The sequence below is a fragment of the Lissotriton vulgaris genome, chromosome 10 (genome assembly GCF_964263255.1).
Source record: "Lissotriton vulgaris chromosome 10, aLisVul1.2, whole genome shotgun sequence".
Taxonomy (NCBI): domain Eukaryota; kingdom Metazoa; phylum Chordata; class Amphibia; order Caudata; family Salamandridae; genus Lissotriton; species Lissotriton vulgaris.
The window spans coordinates 156,151,917-156,171,117 of record NC_141698.1 but is presented as its reverse complement, the minus strand read 5'-3'; the positions used below and the strand labels follow the sequence as shown (position 1 = coordinate 156,171,117).

General features: G+C 47.8%; 1 protein-coding gene across 2 annotated transcripts in view; it reads left to right on the top strand.

The window, feature by feature from the left end:
• The window catches only part of EIF2AK1 (eukaryotic translation initiation factor 2 alpha kinase 1), a 387,622-nt gene that overhangs the window by 242,038 nt on the left and 126,383 nt on the right, over positions 1 to 19,201 (top strand). For both annotated transcript variants that reach the window (XM_086940742.1, XM_086940743.1), the window contains one exon: positions 13,019 to 13,125. In XM_086940742.1, coding sequence (XP_086796868.1) covers positions 13,019 to 13,125 — 107 coding nt within the window. The remainder of the gene's footprint in view (positions 1 to 13,018; positions 13,126 to 19,201) is intronic.

The following is a 19,201-nucleotide window of genomic DNA, read 5'->3' as shown; positions in this document are numbered from 1 at the left end:
GTATACACCCCTTCAATCCTTCATTATTTCAGAGTCTCTGTTCTTTTCAGCACGTTTCTGTTCTTTACGCTTACTGGCCAGTTTCTTAAGAAAGTCCTGTGCTGCTTTTGGCGTTTGGAGAATCGAAGAGCGACCATCACATGTTACCCTCCGCTGAGCTGTGTAGAGCATAGCACACTCTATACCCCATTCACGTAGTTTCTTTTTTACCGGGTTGAATTATTTTCGTGCGAGTTGTACTGTCATCGTGAAATCCAGGTAAAATGCCAGTGTGTTGCCCTGGTAGTCAATTTGCTGCTTTAACCGTGCCATCCGTAAGATTGCGTCTCCATCTCTATAATTAAAGATACGGGCGACAATGGGCCTCGGATCGGCACTGGGCGGTGGTCTTGGAGCCAAGGACCTGTGCGCACGTTCTTTTATAAGGACCGCTGAGAAATTATCAACACCAAACACTGCGTGAAGCAAATCCTCCACATAAGTCTCCATCCGTCCTATGTTGGTGGACTTTGGAATTCCCGCAACCCTGATGTTATTGTGACGGGATCTCGCTTCTAAGTCCCCTGCTTTATTTTTTATTACCTCCAACAATTTCTCCATATCTGTGCATTTATGAGTCGTGGGCTCTGATTCATCCTCTACAGCTGCAATGCGACTCTCGACGTTTTCCCTATCTGTCTAATTTCACCAACATGCTGTCAACCAGCTGGGTAAGGGAGTCCAGTTTCCCATTTATGTCTTGCAAACTTTGTTGTATTGCCGGAAGCACTTTTTCCATGACGTTGCCTGTCTCGTTCTCTGCTTCAAGTTCGGTGTCAGAAGGCGCAGACGCGTCTTTGGTCTGCCGTTTCATTTCAAAGGACAGTTTGGTCTGCTGCCTATCCGCTTTGTCCATTATTCCAGTAGCCAACACTGTAACGTGTGAAGTATGAAGTCGTGGATTAGTTTAACTCGACTGCGACGCTGTATGTCCACACCACCTCCTAGAGGAATACACCCCCAGGCCGTGGCACCCTCAGCTTTCAGATAACACAGACTCCACAACACAGAGTATGGCCTATTGGCAGCAGTGGTGATATATGACATGCATTATCGGTAGTCCCAGAAGTAGCGCTCCGTACCACATGTGTATATTCTCTGATGGAATCCCTAGGCTGGTGGAATCTCGTTACCCGCCTCCTCGTGTATCAGACACTCATCTCAGCTAGTGCTGTCCAATAGCCCCGCTTAACTTTGGGTACCAGGTCACAGTTCGGGTAGCGGCAGGATCTTCACTTTACCACAGCACCAGCGTACAGTAACAGCAGTATCCTGCATGTGGCGCAAACTTTGCATATATTGAACTTCATCGCACTCTTCACCGTCATCTGCCACCCCTCAGCGCCAATGCAATCTTTGCCCGCAGTCTCCTCCATCTAGGCCTCTGTTCCCGGTGGGGCGCATTAGGTTTTTATCTCAAAGCATGCACGCTTCTCCCTACAGCATAGCTCACGCATCCCAGGTATCCAACATCATTGCACCGGGCAGGGTCGGGGGGCAGGTAGCTCAGCAGCACAGATCACACGCGCTTCACACCTGCATTGAAATTTGGACTTTTACCGCTGTTAGAGCGCAACGGGCAGCAATTGTTGGTCCGCTGCTACAACGGCCCGCCATTTTGTAGAGGCATACCGAACTCCACATCACAGCCGTCTGGCGCTCAGTTGTAAACTCCCCCAGCGTGTTCCAATAGAAGAACCTGACAGTGTCCTCCCTTGTGACATGAGAGTCAGCGCATATTGCCGTTCCCGGCACCCCGCACAGCTTCACCTTACTTCTCATCCGCTCCAGTTCAGCCGCAACTCAGGCCACCGCCATTTTGTGTGCCTCAGTCTCCGTCACACCACCAGTCCACTTTTACAGTTACACGAGCTCCGTGACGTTTTACACGTCTCCCGTCCTGTGCAAATTATGGACCATCCATTCCGATTTCCATTTTTAGGTCAAAGCCTGCATTGCAGGGCATGGCCCTGCTGCAGGCAAAGAGATATTGTGGGCAGGGGATTTCAGTATGGCGTGAAGCCACGCCCCTTTTTTCAATTGGGAGGCCTCTGGAAATGGAGGCCTGCCATTGGAAAAAGCTCCTGTTTAGCAGATTTGTCTGCTCTGGATCCCTCCTCTCGAGGACTCCATGACCTGCCTTACGGTAGCACGACAATATTTTTTGAAATATTGCCTTGGCAACCATGAGGCAGGTCAGGGAGTCCTGGAGGGGCGGGATTCAATATCCTGTTCCCGCCCCTTTTTTTATTTTGTGTGCGTGGTTGCCTCGTTCTCCTTGCTGGAAGGTCAGGAAGGAGGCATTGCAGTGGATGGACCCTCCTTGTTTTCTTTGGTTGTTACATTCCGTGCGCAATTAATGGACAACCATGTTGAAGTCGGGAACTTCCTATTTATTTCCACCAATAGGTGCTATGTTTCTATGCTGGCGGTGTTGTTCGGGCACGCGCCTTTTTGTGCGTCATTTCCGTGTGCTCTTGTGACTGTTGCCATCGTCGGTCATCGTGTGGAGTAGCTGGGTGTTGGAGGTCTCATCGCTTATTTGCGTTTCTTGGTATTGTTTGTTCTTGCGAGCGTGAGAGATATGTGTTAGAGGGGCGATGAACGGCGAGATTGAAGATTGCATTTACTCCCAATTGTAGCATACAGTTTCAGAGATCTGTGTCGTTGACGCTTCACGCGCGCCTTTAACGCTATTCTAATACTGCGACGCCATTAGTGGGTTGTCTCGAAGTATGGTTTCTTTTTGGGACGTTCGGCTTTCTTGACATTCTACCGGTGGCTACAGCACGGACTGCATATTCGACGTCTCCGTGACACATTGCAGGTGTTAAAATGTTGCTGCTTTGAATAATGCTCCTTACTGAACATATTTGAAAAAAAGATAGTTGGACTTTTAATTCACTATGATTGATGTGGGTGAGGAGGAGCTCTTTCTGATAGAGAAGTATTCTTGTTTATTGTGTATTCCTTTTGAAATGATGTGTGTTCAAACATTGTAAAGCGCTCTGTTGCCCTCGGTTCAAGTTTGAGCTATAAATAAACCTAAATAAATAAATAGTTCAGCAGCGAGGCAGCCTTCCCAGAATCCCTTGCTCAAGTCCCTGACTGCTGCGCCAGGCTTCGCCCACCTCAGCACGCCGGCTTCCCAACGCAGCATTGCCTTCAGCACAGAGCGCCCCTGTTTATCAATCCATTCGTGCATTCGTCCTTCGTTATCGCCTCGTGCGCTGTATTCTCCTACTTACGGGCGCGCAGCAAATGCACGAGCCAGAAATGCAAAATGGAATCCATGAATTGATAACAGGTTTTCTGGCCTGCACAGTGAGACATTTTGAGATGATCTCTCGTTCCTCTGTCACCATCTCCTTCTCTGTAGAAAAGAGCCCGAAATTCACTGCCTGGATGACCCATTCCTGTTGATTTTCAGCATCCATCCCTGTAAAGGGGGGGCTTAATTTGTAAAAAGCACAAAAAAAGTGTTGGGGTACAATCAGTCCCACCTGCAACCACCGGCACAAATTAATTACTGCTCGGGAGAAACAGTTTCACCTCGGAGCCACACACCTTTTATACACAATAGCACATGGATACCGATTTATTTTGGCGTCCTTGCAGGTCTAGCGCTTTGAAGATTCATATGCCAACATGTGAGCACTCTGTCACACACCCGACTAAAGAGATTTCGTAAGGCAGTCCATGAGTTCGCGAGACACTACTAATGTCATAGTGTTTATTATAAATCCCAAAAAGCGGTTTCATCCTAAATAACTTGCTGACAAATCGTTTGCCTGGGGAATGCATTCTTTGTTGCTGCTGTGTTTCTTTATGAACCTACAGTGGGTTGCTTTTGGTTTTGCACTGGGAGTGTAATTCAGTTACTTTGGTACTTCTGAGGTTGATGGCTCAGCTGCGTAAACAGGCACACAAACACGCCTGTGTACACAAGCAGGGCCGGACTGGTGAGTCCAGGCACCGGGCAATCCCCCGGTAGGCTGGAGGGGGTGGGGGGGCGGTTTTTGAAAAAATAGGCCGGTTTTGTGGCTGGGGGGCGATTTTGACGGTCGGACTGAAAATCGCCCCCCCCCTCAGGCCACAACAGCGTCACTCTAATCCCTCACTTAGTTAGGGACATCAGTCTGAGAGACTTCCAAGTTAGTAGCAGAATAGCAGTAGCGCGCCAGCAAGCTGTGATTGACCGGTGCACAACATTGCTGAATGTTGTTATGTGCAAGTGTGCAACCTAACCCCAAACTACGGAGGAGGAGGAGGAGGTGCCTGTGCGCGCAGAATGATGCCCTGTCTCCTCCTGCCGCGTCTGCGCGCCTCTCCAGGGAGGGGGTGTAATTCCCACATGCGCATTGCAATTTACTGCGCGCGTGACTGCAGAGTGATGAGAGCGAGGAGCAGCTGCCACGAACCACGGACGGACGGACGGACGGACGGTACAGAAGCGGCCACAATCCACATGACAAAATTGTAGGCTAGCCCCCTGTGTCACTAGTCAGCAGGCCTGAGGTGAGTCCCCCCCCCGCCCCCTCCACCCCCCCAGATTCTGTAAGATGCAAGCAGCGCGACCGCTATGTACCCCTGGTAAGTTATAACCTGACCAGGCCTCAGGGCAGCTCACTGCGAGGAACTGTATTTTTGTTGTGTGTAGTATTATGTTTTAAAGTGTAGTAAAGAGGTTCTCGTTTATAAAGATACGGACTGGGCTGTACAGACAAGTTGTTCTGCTGTGACGTGTCTGTTGAGCGATGAGCCCTTTGTACCCCCACACATGAACCTCCCTGTGAAGCTGTGACTGCCCCCCCCACCGCAGCGATGAGAGCAAGCGCTGAATAGGAGAGCTGGAACAATGTTTAGGGGTGGGGGTGCTGGCCAGTAGTGTGACCTCATGTTTTTAAAATAATGTTGGTATTACTGACTAGGGAAGTGCAGATGCAGCCGAGTCGTTTGTCCCTCGAGGAGGACTCCTGTGTAGCATCTCTCAGGTCTAACTCATAAAGTACTGGGATGGACAGGAAAGCGCTCCTAGAAAATGTAATACCAGCACCAAATTGCACCAAGTGAGTGAGAGCAGCGAGCAAACTACTGTCTGATCTCTGCGTCCTCGGCGTGCAGCACATAAAACACTCTTATAAATATTGATTTGTTTGATCCTTCTATAAAGCTTTCTTTCCATTACTCTTCGGTTTTTAAGATGTAACATGCCACTGTTGCACTTCTACTTTCGATCCGACTTTTCAAAATACTTAGACATCAGAAAGGAAGACGTTTTTTATTTGTTTGTTTCAATAAACTTAAGGCCTGTTTTCACCTTTCACACTGTTGTGCGACCCCAGCCAGAGTGTCTTTCAGTTCACCTTACAAATACAAAATTCACACATTTTGTCATGAGGCAAACAGTCCTAAATCTCTGTAGTCAAAAACTGTAGCTGCAATTTGTAACACAAAACAGTTTCACGTCTACTGCAAAATGTAGGTGTTTGAACAAACATTGCAAAACAGACACTTCAAAAGACATCTTTATGTCGCATTCTACATTTGGTCTTCTTCCTGTCCTTGGCCCAGTTTGCAGAACTTTGGTAGGATGGGCTCTGGAACATCAGACGCACGCAAACACCCCCAGCCCCCACGGAAGAGGCCAGCAGTCTCTGGTTGTCCTGTGCCCTCCTCCCCTCCTGAAGGCAGTCTGACTACCAAACACCGTACAGCAGCAACGAGTACGGGGGGTGCATCACCCATTTGCCCGCTGCGACCTGTGCAGGAAAAAAATGGCAATGAAAAGATTTCAGCAGCAGCCAGGCTACCAAGAGGCCAGAGACATGCAGGGCATGTCCTCTGCTGATGATTGGCAGCCTGAATAACTGAAGCAGTGGCTGGCCAGCAGGGCTGGATTGGGATTCAAAATCGGCCTGGGCATGCAAAAAAAAAAGTGGCCCACATTTGCATATTGCCTTTCCCTACAACACTGCTTCGGGGAAATTTTATATAGGCGGGTGGGAGGGGTAACAAAAAATGCACCGATTAGTTTACACACCGACCCTCTCTGGCTTTCTCCGACCCTCCCTCGGTTTTTCCGACCCTCCCTCGGTTTTTCCGACCCACCCTTGGTATCTCCGACCCACCCTCGGTTTCTCCGGCCTACCCTCGGTTTTTCCGACCCTCCCTCGTTATCTCCGACCCACCCTCGGTTTTTCCGACCCACCCTCGGTATCTCCGGCACACCCTCGGTTTCTCCGGCCCACCCTCGGTTTTTCCGACCCACCCTCGGTTTTTCCGACCCACCCTCGTTATCTCCGACCCACCCTCGGTTTTTCCGACCCACCCTCGTTATCTCCGACCCACCCTCGGTTTTTCCGACCCACCCTCGGTATCTCCGGCACACCCTCGGTTTCTCCGGCCCACCCTCGGTTTTTCCGACCCACCCTCGGTTTTTCCGACCCACCCTCGTTATCTCCGACCCACCCTCGGTTTTTCCGACCCACCCTCGGTACCTCCGGCACACCCTCGGTTTTTCCGGCCCACCCTCGGTTTTTCCGACCCACCCTCGGTTTTTCCGACCCACCCTCGGTATCTCCGGCCTACCCTCGGTTTTTCCGACCCTCCCTCGTTATCTCCGACCCACCCTCGGTTTTTCCGACCCACCCTCGTTATCTCCGACCCCCCCTCGGTTTTTCCGACCCACCCTCGGTATCTCCGGTACACCCTCGGTATCTCCGGCACACCCTCGGTTTTTCCGACCCACCCTCGGTATCTCCGGCACACCCTCGGTATCTCCGGCACACCCTCGGTATCTCCGGCACACCCTCGGTATCTCCGGCACACCCTCGGTTTCTCCGGCCCTCACGCTGTTTCCGACCATCTCTCGGTTTCTCCGACCCTCACTAGCAAAATCCTTTGTGAATAAATAGGGAAATGCGTTGAAAGTGCGGGTCCCTCCCCTGGGACCACCAGTGGAACATTTGTGGGAAGGGGGAAATGAGCACTCCAGGGGTGGGGCTTCTTAACGGATATTTAATCAGTATAGCAAATAGTCCATGTCTCACCTCAAAAGGTTTGGAAAAGACGCAATCTACACTGGGCCGCGCGTGTATTTCGTAGTTTTTGCGGATGTATGTAAAGTTTTTATTTTTGTTTGCACCTGGCCAGATAGTGACGTTCCTAATGTTTGTCCTCTGTGAAAATGTGCAAGCTTTCCTGTTTAACCTTTACCCTTGCAAAATGTTCTAGGTGTAGCAAGGTCATTGTTCCTGCAAAGCGAAATCATTTACACTCTAATCAAACCAAGCAAAGCAGCAAAATGTAGGACGATTTTTTATCTCCAATGTCACATTTTGCACAGCATTTCCTAGCTTAGTGGCAGTGTGCAGGAGAACAACACTGGAGGACGGATTTCCAAAAAGCAGTTGTAAACCTGCACCCGCAGAAATACTTACGCCTCTCTGTGGGGGTGGTGAGAATTGATAAATTCCTCATTTTACAGAACTTTCCAGCCGATTGTCTTGAACGTTGCGCCAATTGCAGGTCTCCAGGTGTACTTCGGGAAAAGATTTGCAAATTCATATTTGCATCTTTGCATTGTTATTTCCGTCAGCGTAATTGCACTCACTGTACAAATACGCTAGCAGGAAATATCAACACGTTTGTGCACTGACACATCCCCCCCGGTTTCTCTTAAAACCACTGTGAAATTAAGAGGGGTTCCATTTCCTTTGTCACCCTGAACCAGGATTTGACAATTCCCAGGCTGTAGATAGGTCAAAGATAACTTTGATAGTGGTCAAAGCTTTCTACACTGTGCATGCTTTGAAACATCCACTCACCCCTTCTGTGGGATTTAATCCCATGTAATTTTACTTGTTGCGGAACTATTTTGTATGAGTAAAGGATTTATAGTTCAACTTCAACTAACTCATCTCAGCAGCAGCATCCTCGCCCTCACCTCCCCCCAGCGCCTGGACCCCCAGAGATGATAAACAGTGCTTTACAAATCCTATTTCATTGATAGCTGTAGTCACTTCTTGTGAATCCCTTGCTGCCGTAAACACTGTCATCTGCACTCGTAAATCTAATTTCAAGGGCAGAGTTTGTGAATTGGGCCATTACCGTTTTCTGTGTTACGTATCTTATGTAAGACCATTTTTTTAGGGTAAAAGAAGGATAAAAGTGACATAAAAATTTAGCAAATGGCACAATTTTCAGACCAATATGGCCATAATAAATGGTTTGCGAACTAGGCAAAGTTATCCACAGATCCTCGTGAAGGTTCTAAAGAAAACCTTTGCAACTTCACACTCCCCTAAGTTATTGCTGATGCTAGAGAGAAAAAAATCTTTTTAAAAAAAATTTTTTTTTACATAATGTTCATGAGTCATCTCTCATTAGGAAGAGCAGTCTCTCTGGCTTGGCTAGAAATTACCTTTTGTTTGGGTCAGGTGTCTCGATGCTTAACTTGTAAAACAAGCATTGGCATAGCCAATAGGTCTCGCCTTTGGGACCTTATAAGCAGTTGATGTTGTTGCACCAAGGATATTGTGCTGCATAACTAAATACTTATATGGTCCCAAATGCGAGACCTATTGGCTATGCCAATGCTTGTTATGAATAGCCATCGGGTTTGAATCCACATAGCAGCCTTTATCGCAGGAAGTTGAGCCTGACCGGCGGAGCTGTCTCAGAAGGCAGCCATTCCGCTGTGCGCCCTCTATCGCCTCCCGCGGTTAGCTACATCTTTGTCTATTTTGTGTCGATTTTCAGAAAGTCATATATTATTTTTTATGTACGTTTCTGTAACTCCTGTTCTGGATCAGTTCTTTGTGTCTACTTTGAAAATATATGGCTGTGACTGGGTTTCTCTGAGTGCTGGATTACCCTCTGCAATTGTGTCAATTTTAAGGCATAAGAAAACATTAAAGTCAAGGAAATAAACTTGACATGGCTGCAGTCTCAGCTCTTTCCTGTCGAGTGTGAAACTGCCCTACTCCCCACACCCTCCCCTACTGCATTCAGCAGTCTTTTTTTCTTGGACACAGATGTGGGAGTTTTCTGTATTTCAGTTTACTTAAAAAAAATCTATTGTTTTATATTGAGCATTTGTATAACATACAGATATTGGATCACAACAACATAGCAGTACCACATATAGGGGGGCATATTGAGGCAGAATAAGTACAGATATCCATACGAGTGAACATCAAAATCTCAATGATCGCTTAGGAGGGTTCGTGTGACAATACACCTGTGAGGCAAAAAGAAAAACATTGCAGTATTTGTCATTCCTGGGGCACAGGAATCCTGAATCTGTTGTTGTGTATACATTACATTTTTCCAACTTAGCAACAAAAAGAAAACAAATACGTAACTGTTTCTCCACATATGGAATGACATGTTGTATACTGAGGATTAGGCTATGTCAGGGAGCCACGGTGTCTGTAGCACTGGAACCCTGGAATGCATTGTCCGCTGATAGCAGGTAGTCACATAGTGGCTGCCATTTGTCCTCCAGCCTGGGTGTTGGTGACTGTAGAGAAGCTCTCTGGTGGCGTTGCAATATACTAAGCTGCTGAGCCAGGCTTTGGCTGTGGGTGGGCCCCACCTACCCCAGTGTAGTGCTACTTCGGGCTTGGCAAGAAGGAGGGCCTTAGCTGTGAAGCGTTGAGGGCTTTTTGGGAGGTCTTGTACGTTGCAAGAGCAGGTCCGGGTTGGGGTCAAGATCAGTCTTGGGCCAATCTGGAAAAATACCTCATGCCAATATGATGCAGTGCTTCTACACCTGTATATCTAAGGACCCCCTGCTACCAATATCTGTTCCAAGGGCAGGGCAAATACAAGTGTGCAAAACAGTTCCTTAGGCAACTTTTATTCTATATAGCATTAGAAACCATAATTGCTACATGCTAGTAGAGAAAGCTCAGTGTACACAACATAATACATTATAATAACCTTTTATTCATACAAAACGACATAAAAACTAAGGTTTTTTTCTTTTTTTTCTCCTTGGATAGACACTACCTGAGAAATTACATACAATAAAAAACCACAAGTTTCACAATCTCATTGTTGTCTCGAAACCTATAACAAAAACTGAATGGATTTCCTATATATATTGTCCATAAATACAATCCTATTCAAATGCTCTCAATAAATTCAAGAGTAATATACAACCAATTTGATGTAAGATAATCACAGTGTTGCCAATGAATGAACTTGATTTTCGGGAAATACTCAAATGAAATGTCAAGTCTAAAGAAGAAAATGGTATATTAAAGTTGAGAGATACAATGTGGTGTCTTTAATCTATGATGGATCTTCATAGAATCTACGTGTGTTTTGGCGACCGGAACGCCTTTATCAGGATAGCCACATTTGTAATATACCAAATCCAAAACTATGACGAGTAAAGAAATTATGCATCGAAAAGGAAGTTGTATTGATGTCAGCAAACTTCAAACCTCATGGAAAAATCGCAAAACGATCCGGATGTTGTCGATACTGGAACCTGAAGTATGGATACAGGGACTTGTATATTCAAAGCCTCTAGGCTCAATTAATGGAGGTTTCAGGTTAAGAAAAAGTCCATTTTTGTGATATTCATCTGACACATGGATGCATGAATGAAGAACTCATGGTGACAAACAGCCACTTTGGTAAAATATATATTCAATGATAGATTATTCTATTGTGATCACTGGGTGTGATGTAAGCTCTGCGCAAAAAAAAAATCTATTATAAAGATAATCAGGGGAAATGAGACACGCTTGTATGCAGCAGGCCGTCCATATTTTGTTGGTCAATTGGCGCCCAAGGTCTGTCTCCCAGTATGCCCTGAGTTTCACGTTCTGAGCGGGCACTAAATCCACAAATACTTGATATAATTTTGAGACTAGTTAACCCCCGCCACAGTCGTCAATCACTAGAATAAAGGGGTTAATTCATCCAGCGTTAGTGGATATGTCGGGAGGTTGGCTCACAGCACACTCTGAATACGGTGCATTACAAGTGGTCCATGCTGGAGGCCATGATGAAACTGGCGTCTGCAGAGTACTTAAGGGCACGCCCGTCTGGGGAAAAGGTCCCCAAATGTGGTGAGGGTGTATTGCTTTATTGTGCGCGTGACCAGGGTTTCCCGGGTTATGGGGAGCCAGTGGTTATCTGGCAATGCCAGTGAGGGTGAGTAAAGTAATGAGCCTCCCAGTAGTCGCTGGAGTTTTTTCCATGCCCAGCATGTGGTGGATAATGTCTGTATGTCAGTTTGGTCAAGAGGGATCCCCGTTGAGAGGATGGAAGCCAGAGACGTTGGTGCGGCATAAACAAATTTGGCCTTGGTATAGTGAAGGTTTGCATCCATGTGAAACCACTGGTGGGCAAACTGACATTGCTCAGACAGATAATACAGGTGTACATGTGGCAAGCTGAACTCTCCTCTCTCGTAAGGAAATACCAGTGTGTCCCAGCGCACCAGCGGTCGCCTGGTGTGCCAAATTTGTGGCAAAATGCCTCTCAGTGTAGTAAAGAATGTGTAGTTGAGTGGGATAGGAATATTTAGAAAAAATTGGAGGAAGCATGGGCGAACCACACCATTTTTTGAATTGCGATTCGCCTGGCCATCAACCGCTGAATAATCCACCTGCATGGTTAGTTTGTCAATAGCGGGCCGTAGTTTAACCACACCACCTGTTCCCTGTCCAGATGCTAAAAAATGCCAAAATAATTAACCGGGCCATCGCACCAGGCCAGCAGGAATTCACATTGACAGGGCTTAGCAACATCTGTAAGTGGGAACAATTCTGATTTAGACCAGTTGATTTGGAGGCCCTAGAGGCCAAAGATTCGGACCACTTCTCAAAGAATTGAGGCTAAGTTGTCTTCTGGGCGCCGTACAAACAACAGCACTTCATCAGCTTATAGGGAGATAAATAAAGTACCAGGATTAGACTGTAATCCTTGATGCATGTTAGCCTTCTGGAGGTGTCGGACCAGGGAATCCATGGCTGTTATGAAAATCATCGGGGACAGGGGACATCCCTGCATCGTTATTCGTGCAATAGGATAGGGGGGTGCTTAAAGATATATTGGCCCTGATGCATGTCGTGGGATCAGTGTATGAAAGTCTGATCAGTGAGGATCTTCTTGAAGGGCTTCTGGCCCACTCCACTAAGGCATAATGGCAACCACCGCTCTCCAGCGTGGTGTTGCCATTTCAGATATCTGCCAAGCTGCCACATGGGCATTGCTGCACATGTTTGCCAGACACTATTGCCTGGACTCCCAGGTTCACAGAGAAGGCCTGTTTGGTCGGTCTGTCGGGTAGGTCTTCCTGGTTTAAATCTTTCTGCAGTCCCTCCCCTGGGCATGGCATTGCTTGGGTATCTGTTCAAAGGTAAGGAATCTGAGTCTGGATGTCTCTATCAGATGGGCAGGATACTTACCTTCGGTAACGCCTTGTCTTGTAGAGACATGATCTAGCCGCAGATTCCTTACTGACTCACCCACGGATTGGTTCTAGTGTTGAGGGCTTTTACCTTCGGCCCTAGTTGCCTTTTTTAACACACCACAGTCAGTCATTTCATGGCTCTGTGCTTCTGGCGTGGAAAGTCGTGAAAAGTACTGACGTCAGCGTGCTGGAGTGGTAGTTGTATTGACGATGCGGATGTCAAGACAACAATGAACACAACGCCTACGGCGTCACATGGAGTCGACAATGCCACCTACTTGCACGCAGGGGTACCGCTATCAAAAATCTTCCGGATCCAGACTAACGCCTGGAAGTTTAAATGTAAGGAATCTGCGGCTAGATCATGTCTCTGCCAGATAAGACATACCGAAAGTAAGTAGCTTGTCCATTATTTCCTAATTTAAAAAAACAGATCCTCGTGGAACCAGGCTGTACCTGGAAAATATATGCTCATATTTATGATGCTTTCCTGCTTGTAGAGCATTATCTTAATTGCAATGTGTAATTTCTGATTTTCAGACCCTTACTATCTGGTGGATGCCAAGGTTGCACTGAAAATTTTTAAGGAATTATTAGAAGGTGTCTACTACATACACACCATGGGAGTCCTGCATAGAGATCTTAAAGTAAGTCAAGAACTGACAGCGAACTCAATACAGCCTTTATGAATTTCAAGTTATTTTAAATAATGATTTTGGCATGCAGTGAGGTTGGCTTGCTCCTCAGTGATGTAAGAGATATTTGTTATTTAGTTACAATTGAAACTTCCAGAGTACCTTTATTATGCCATTGATAATTGCTCAATTGTAGTTTCAACTTTGAGGTACAAGCATATATTCATTGTCAGTTCAGATTAGCTTTATTCGATTTTTTGTTTAAAAACCATAAAAGCAGCAACAATACATAAATAGATATCTCAACATTTCATGACGAGGTTAATATCAACTATTAAAACAGAATTAAATCAATGTGACAGGACAACTAATCAATGTTCATGCATATTTAAGACTAATTGGAGGCTAAAGGATTAATGGCACAGGGTACACAAGATCACCTTCTCCAGGAATTATAGTTCATTGTCGATGGTCTTGGTAACGGAAAATGTTGGAAGCTCGGATAGAAATCATACAAGTCCCAAATGCAAATGGGGCCATCTCCTTCTTTGGGCTGGGAAAATCGTAGGTAGGGGACAATATTCATATTCTTAAATTTGATTAACACCAGGTCCCCCGAGATGTCTTTGGGCAATGTACCTAGCCACCCCACCCTCCTGACACCCAGGATTCCACCATCTAGGTCAGGTGGCAAAGGTCTGTTGTGTTTTAGCCAGAAAATGACCTTATTTAGCAGGTCCTGGTGTGTTTCGAATTTGCCCTGGCTAGGTGCAGGGATCCCAGAGAGGGTAATCACGTATGGGGCGGCTTCGGGAGGTAAATTAATGCGATGCCTTCTTTCTAGAGCGGCCCTGGACGCTGTATGAGGTATTAACGCGGGATTTAATGTTACTTTAGGGCCAGTTGGGATAGGTGTAGTAAGAGGCAGTTCTAGAGTTTGGACTTTCCTACATGCAATGGGCCTAGACTTTTCATGGTTGATGGGAGGATTAGGGCAAATAGGTATAGCTGTTTTATTGATTGGTAGAGAGTTCCTGTTAAGTGTTTTTTCAATGCTGGTCAGCCTGTCCCCTAGATCGTTAATTTTAGTAACCAGAGGTGATATGGCAGATATTAACAATTGCTCAAACTGAGCCAGTAAGGTCAATTGGAAGGGCGATACAGGGTCGTTTGTTCTATACACAGCCTTATCCATCATTAAGGTAGTTGGGTTAGAGGGGGACGGTGTAGAGCTGGTGCACGGTTTTTGAACGTTAGATTGGTTATCATTGTCTTTTTCCTCATCGTGCTTTCTCTTACAATTTAGACCTCGAGGTAGTGTATTTACTTGAGTATGGTCTTTGTTTAAAGGTAGAGGTACATCCCGTGTAGTGCCGTTTAGATAGTCAGCGTCTCTACCCATAATAGGGGGGGGTTGATGCGTCTGGGACATACTTAGTGCCACACATGGCATTCAGCTCCTCCCAGATGGACATGGTTAATAGAAAAAATAAGAACTCCAAAAGCGACAATGGACAGTACAATGCAAAACAGATAAGAAAATTAAAGCGTCTCTATACCTCCTCCTTGCAAAGAGTAAAGTGGGGTGGCCCGTCCCGTCCTCCTCTGGCCTCTGAGGGCCACAGAGGGCCCGCCCTTTGCCCGGCGTCCCGCTCGCGTCCAGCGAGGTTGGAGTGACGCCTGCTTTATGCGCCGCTCGGCGCGATGGCGTGGCGTCTGTCCAGAGCAGAAGGAGCCTGGGAAGTGTAGTTTGCAGCGCCCCCCTCCGCACTGCGGCCGCGATAAATGAGCACTGCGGCGGCGGGAGGGAGACGGAGAATGCCAGTAATCAAAGGTGGTCAGGGGTTAGGTGGCCCAGGGTCCGGGGTCCGTTCACATAATGAGCTCGTCAGAAATGCTCAGAAGCCCCTGCAGGCTTGGCTTGGCCTGAGGGGTCTCTCACAATACAGGGCTGGGCCGGGAGACCTCTCACGGGGCTCGGCTGGGCCTGAGGCGGCCTCTCACAATGCGGGACTATGCCGGGAGACCAATATATATAATATATTCATTGTCCAAAACACTTGACTGATTTTACTGTTATGGTCCTAGTCCCAAGTTTATTTTTTATTTGCATATTATTTTTTATGGGACAGAAATTATAGTTAGGAAAAAGGTTTAAAAAAGGACTACCACCAGAAAAAAGGAATGTCGGTGTATGTTTTGAAGTTCATAATTTTTTTAATTTATCATTTTCTACAAACAGACCGGAGTTGTTTTTCACTTGTAGTCCTTTGGGTATAATGCCTATTTTACAATACTCAATTAAAAATGAGAGCAATTAAAACATCTGGGCATGTTTTTAACCCCTTCCATGCGGCCGCGATTCTGCGCCTGTGCGGCAGAATCGCGAGTGGGCGGGTTTATGACGGCCCCCAACCGTCATCAGCACACGAGCACCGTAGTGCATGACGGCTGGGGGCCGTCATCAGCATGCAAGGGGTTAAAAACATCTTGGCTGTTACTATTTTTTTAGCTGTCAATTATTGATATTGTTGGATGTTTCGGCGGTCTCTATCCAAGAAGAGGGCTTATGGTAGGATTTAATGTGTCATAAAATGGTAGCCTTTTATGAGTTGCAGACCTCATGTCCGAGGGTTTTGTGGTCCAAGTCAAAAGTTTCAAATGTTTCAAGCAGGACCTCACAGAGTGCAAACATTGGAGTATAAACTAAATTAAAATATTCTCATGGGAAAGCTAAAATGTGTAGCTGAAACACAAGGCACAATCTAGGGGTAATAAACTGAGCAGGCTTGCTCCAAGAACAATAACAAACATTGGGAAAGGCAAGAGGTCTTGCCTATGCCAGAACTATTGTCTTTATCAATGTGTTTTAGCCATGTTGTAAACCAGTGTGGCTGCTGTTCAACATGGCTAAAGTTAGTGGTGTACAGGAAGGAGTCGTAGAGTGGAGTAGAATGGCGAAGAGTGGAGTAGAGTGTTGTGTAGTGGAGTGTCATGAAATAGTGTCGTAGAGTAGTGCAGATGGACGTAGAGTGTAATAAAGTGTCGTGAAGTGGTGTGGCCTAGAGTGGAATGGCGTATAGCGGCATAGAGTGGAGTACTTGTGTGGAGTGGAGTGGCGCAGGGTGGAGTAAAGTAGAGTGTCATAGAGTGAAGGGGCTTAGAGTGGAGTAAAGTGTCATGGAGTGGAGTGGTGTGTTGTCGAGTGAAGAAAAGTGGCATGTAGTGCTGTGGAGTGAAGTGTTGTACAATGGAGAGGAGCGTCATAGAATGGAGTATAGTGGAGTGTCCTGTCATGGATTATAGTGTCTTAGAGTAGAGGGTCACAGAGTGAAGTTGAGCTTTGTAGAGTGGAGCAGCATACTGTGGAGAATACAAGGTGTCGTAGTGCACTGCCATTACAGACAACAAGCTTTCAATTGAAATGACAATTACATTTGCACATACTGTTTTACTGTTAAAACTATACAGTGCACAAATGATAATGTGTGGAAATGACCACCGAGTGTACAGATCATATTAAAATATTTGTTTACAGCACACTTCACAATTAAAAAAAGTTTATTCATTTATGGAAGGGAAAGGAAGGGGGAGAAAGCGTGTATGGTGGCAACGTGCACAGTACGAGTGAGATCTTCAAACAGAAACAGTGGCTGGTGTAGTCCGGTCTTGATGGACTACTGGAACAATGTGACAATCACTCTAGCAGCTTGCACCACCCAAGCCATTCCCCCTAACTGGGAAGCCCATGTACTGTGCCTCTTCAGCAGAAACAAAAACTATAGAGCTGCCACCAGATTTACAGGCTGGGCCTTATAACAGCCAAACAGTTGATCTCCAAGCGATGGAAATCCCCTCTGTCGCCTCACCCTCTTGCTAGGCGCCGATCCCTGCTTAATTGGGCTAAGTCGGAGGGAGTGGCGCTGCCTAGAGAGGACCTACTTGGCGTTCGTAAATTCCCCCTATCGCCTCAGTGGGACACAATGGTTTCCAAGTTCCAGGAAATGATCACTCTCACAGGGGACCTGAACATGTTGCCTAGGGACGGGAATCAGGGTACACCCCAAGCTGACGCGAGTGATGAGTAGTACTGACACCCATGCTGACATAGCCCCTCAGATCCAGAACTTCATTACCACTAGTCTCTGACCGCTTTGGCCCCCCAGCTACATTAGATGCCGCGGCAGGTCTCAAGCGACTCCAATTTCCCTTTCTTGGCTTATGTTGTCCTATGTCCCCAGTTGGGTTCGAACTGCACTATGCCTAAATCATTTGCATGTCACCCAGTGGTGTGACTTACCAGCACTGCTGCACCCTGTCTAGGGATATTGACTCATGATTCGATGTGCTCGCCATAATATACACATCTATTTTTCCTGTTAATGTTGTGCATCGTGCTGTTGCCAATCACCTTTATTTCTTTTTACAAATGATGCATGAGTGCTGCTCTGAAATGAAATGAATGAAATGAAATTGGATTTATAAAGCGCATGGCTGCCCGTAAGCGTCCCAGCGCTACCTGACACAAATAAGAAGCTCTAAAAGGGGCAGGGGTTTTTAAGGGTCTTTGGGAAAGAGAAAAAATTTGACATTTACGAAATTTAACAAGGGATGGTTCAGTGCGAATGTGTCTCGGGAGAGCGTTCCAGGTCTTTGCTGCATTTATAGAGAAGCGGCTCTGACTGTATGTTTTATTAAAAAATGTGCAAGGGGGGCGTGGCCAAGATGGCGGGGTGAGCGGACGCTTCCTCCCGTAGCTCCTCCGGCCCGGCTCAGCTCGAGCCCCTTTTTCTGCGCTTCTCTCCCCCCGCTGCTGCTCAGCGAGAGAGAGAAGTGTGCCGGAGTGCCTGGCGCGCACATTGATACCACTTTGACCCTCATCGCCTCGGAGGAAGCATTTCAAAAGTTTGGTCGAAGATCGGAGTGCAGAGGAGAGCCCGGGAGGCGGGGCGAACGACAGTGCTGTCCAGGCGCTGCGGCTGGGCCTGGTGCTGAAAGCTGCTGATCCGGAGGGGACCGGACTTGCCGAACTCCGGAGGATAGCGGAGCCCTACAGGCGGTGTTTTGGTGACACGGAAGACTCTGGGTTTGAGTTCGTGCCTTGGCCCTCCGACTAACGACTGCGACACTCTGCGCTGTGCAGGCCCGGCCTCTTGGACGACGACCGGAGGCCTCGACACCGGGACCGGCCCACCTGGGCCCCTAGGTGGTACTGTGTGACATTGGCTGCAGTCTTTCTTTGATCGCTATATCCCGGGGGTCGCCCACGGTGTCGCCGGCCCGGGTCGCTCTGCCGGGCCCCGCCCTGCCGCCATCTTGTCCCTGCGGAGCTGGTGTTGGTGGCCTCCGTCTGCGCCTTGGGCTGGCGGGTGCTTGCTGTTGCCTCTGCTACTGGACTGACTTCCTGCGGGATGTGCTGAAGAGAGACCCTGGCTTTGGCTCCCGGTCGCCACCCTGGCCGGGCATCGCGACTGGTAGTGCCCGGGTCGGGCCGCCATTTTGTCGCTTGTGACGCAGCACCCTTGCTTGCAGAGCGGTCCCCACATCTGGAGCACACGGGCGACTGGGCAACTCTGAAGCGGCCGGACTTGGGCCTCGCCCGCTGCAGCGACCACGATGACTGGAAGGGGCGGCTCGAGGAAGGGGGACCGCACCCTGCCGGATATGCTTGGCAGGGCCCAGCAGCTGAGGGACAGAACACAGCCGTCGCCGGGATCCTCCCGGGCCTCGGCGGATGCGACTGGGAGCGAGCCACCGGTCACGAGGTCCTTTATGGAGGAATTATTTAGCTCCCTCAAGGAAGACTTCCAAACGTTGAAGAGAGAGGTGGCCAGCGAAGTCCGTGAAGTGCGGTAGTGTGGCTCACTGGTTAGAGGCGGCAGACCCGAGAGCAGAGGACGGCCCGGGACCAGGGTTCGATTCCCGGCGCGGCAGGTTTCTGGACCAGGGTCAGCGGACTCGATAATTCTCTCGCCTCGGTGCCCACTCTGATCAGCGATCACACTCGGCAACTCTGGGCATTAGCTTGCCTCATCTTCACTAACGGCCCCACCAGACCGCCGGGGATGCCTGGTCTCACCCTGGAGAT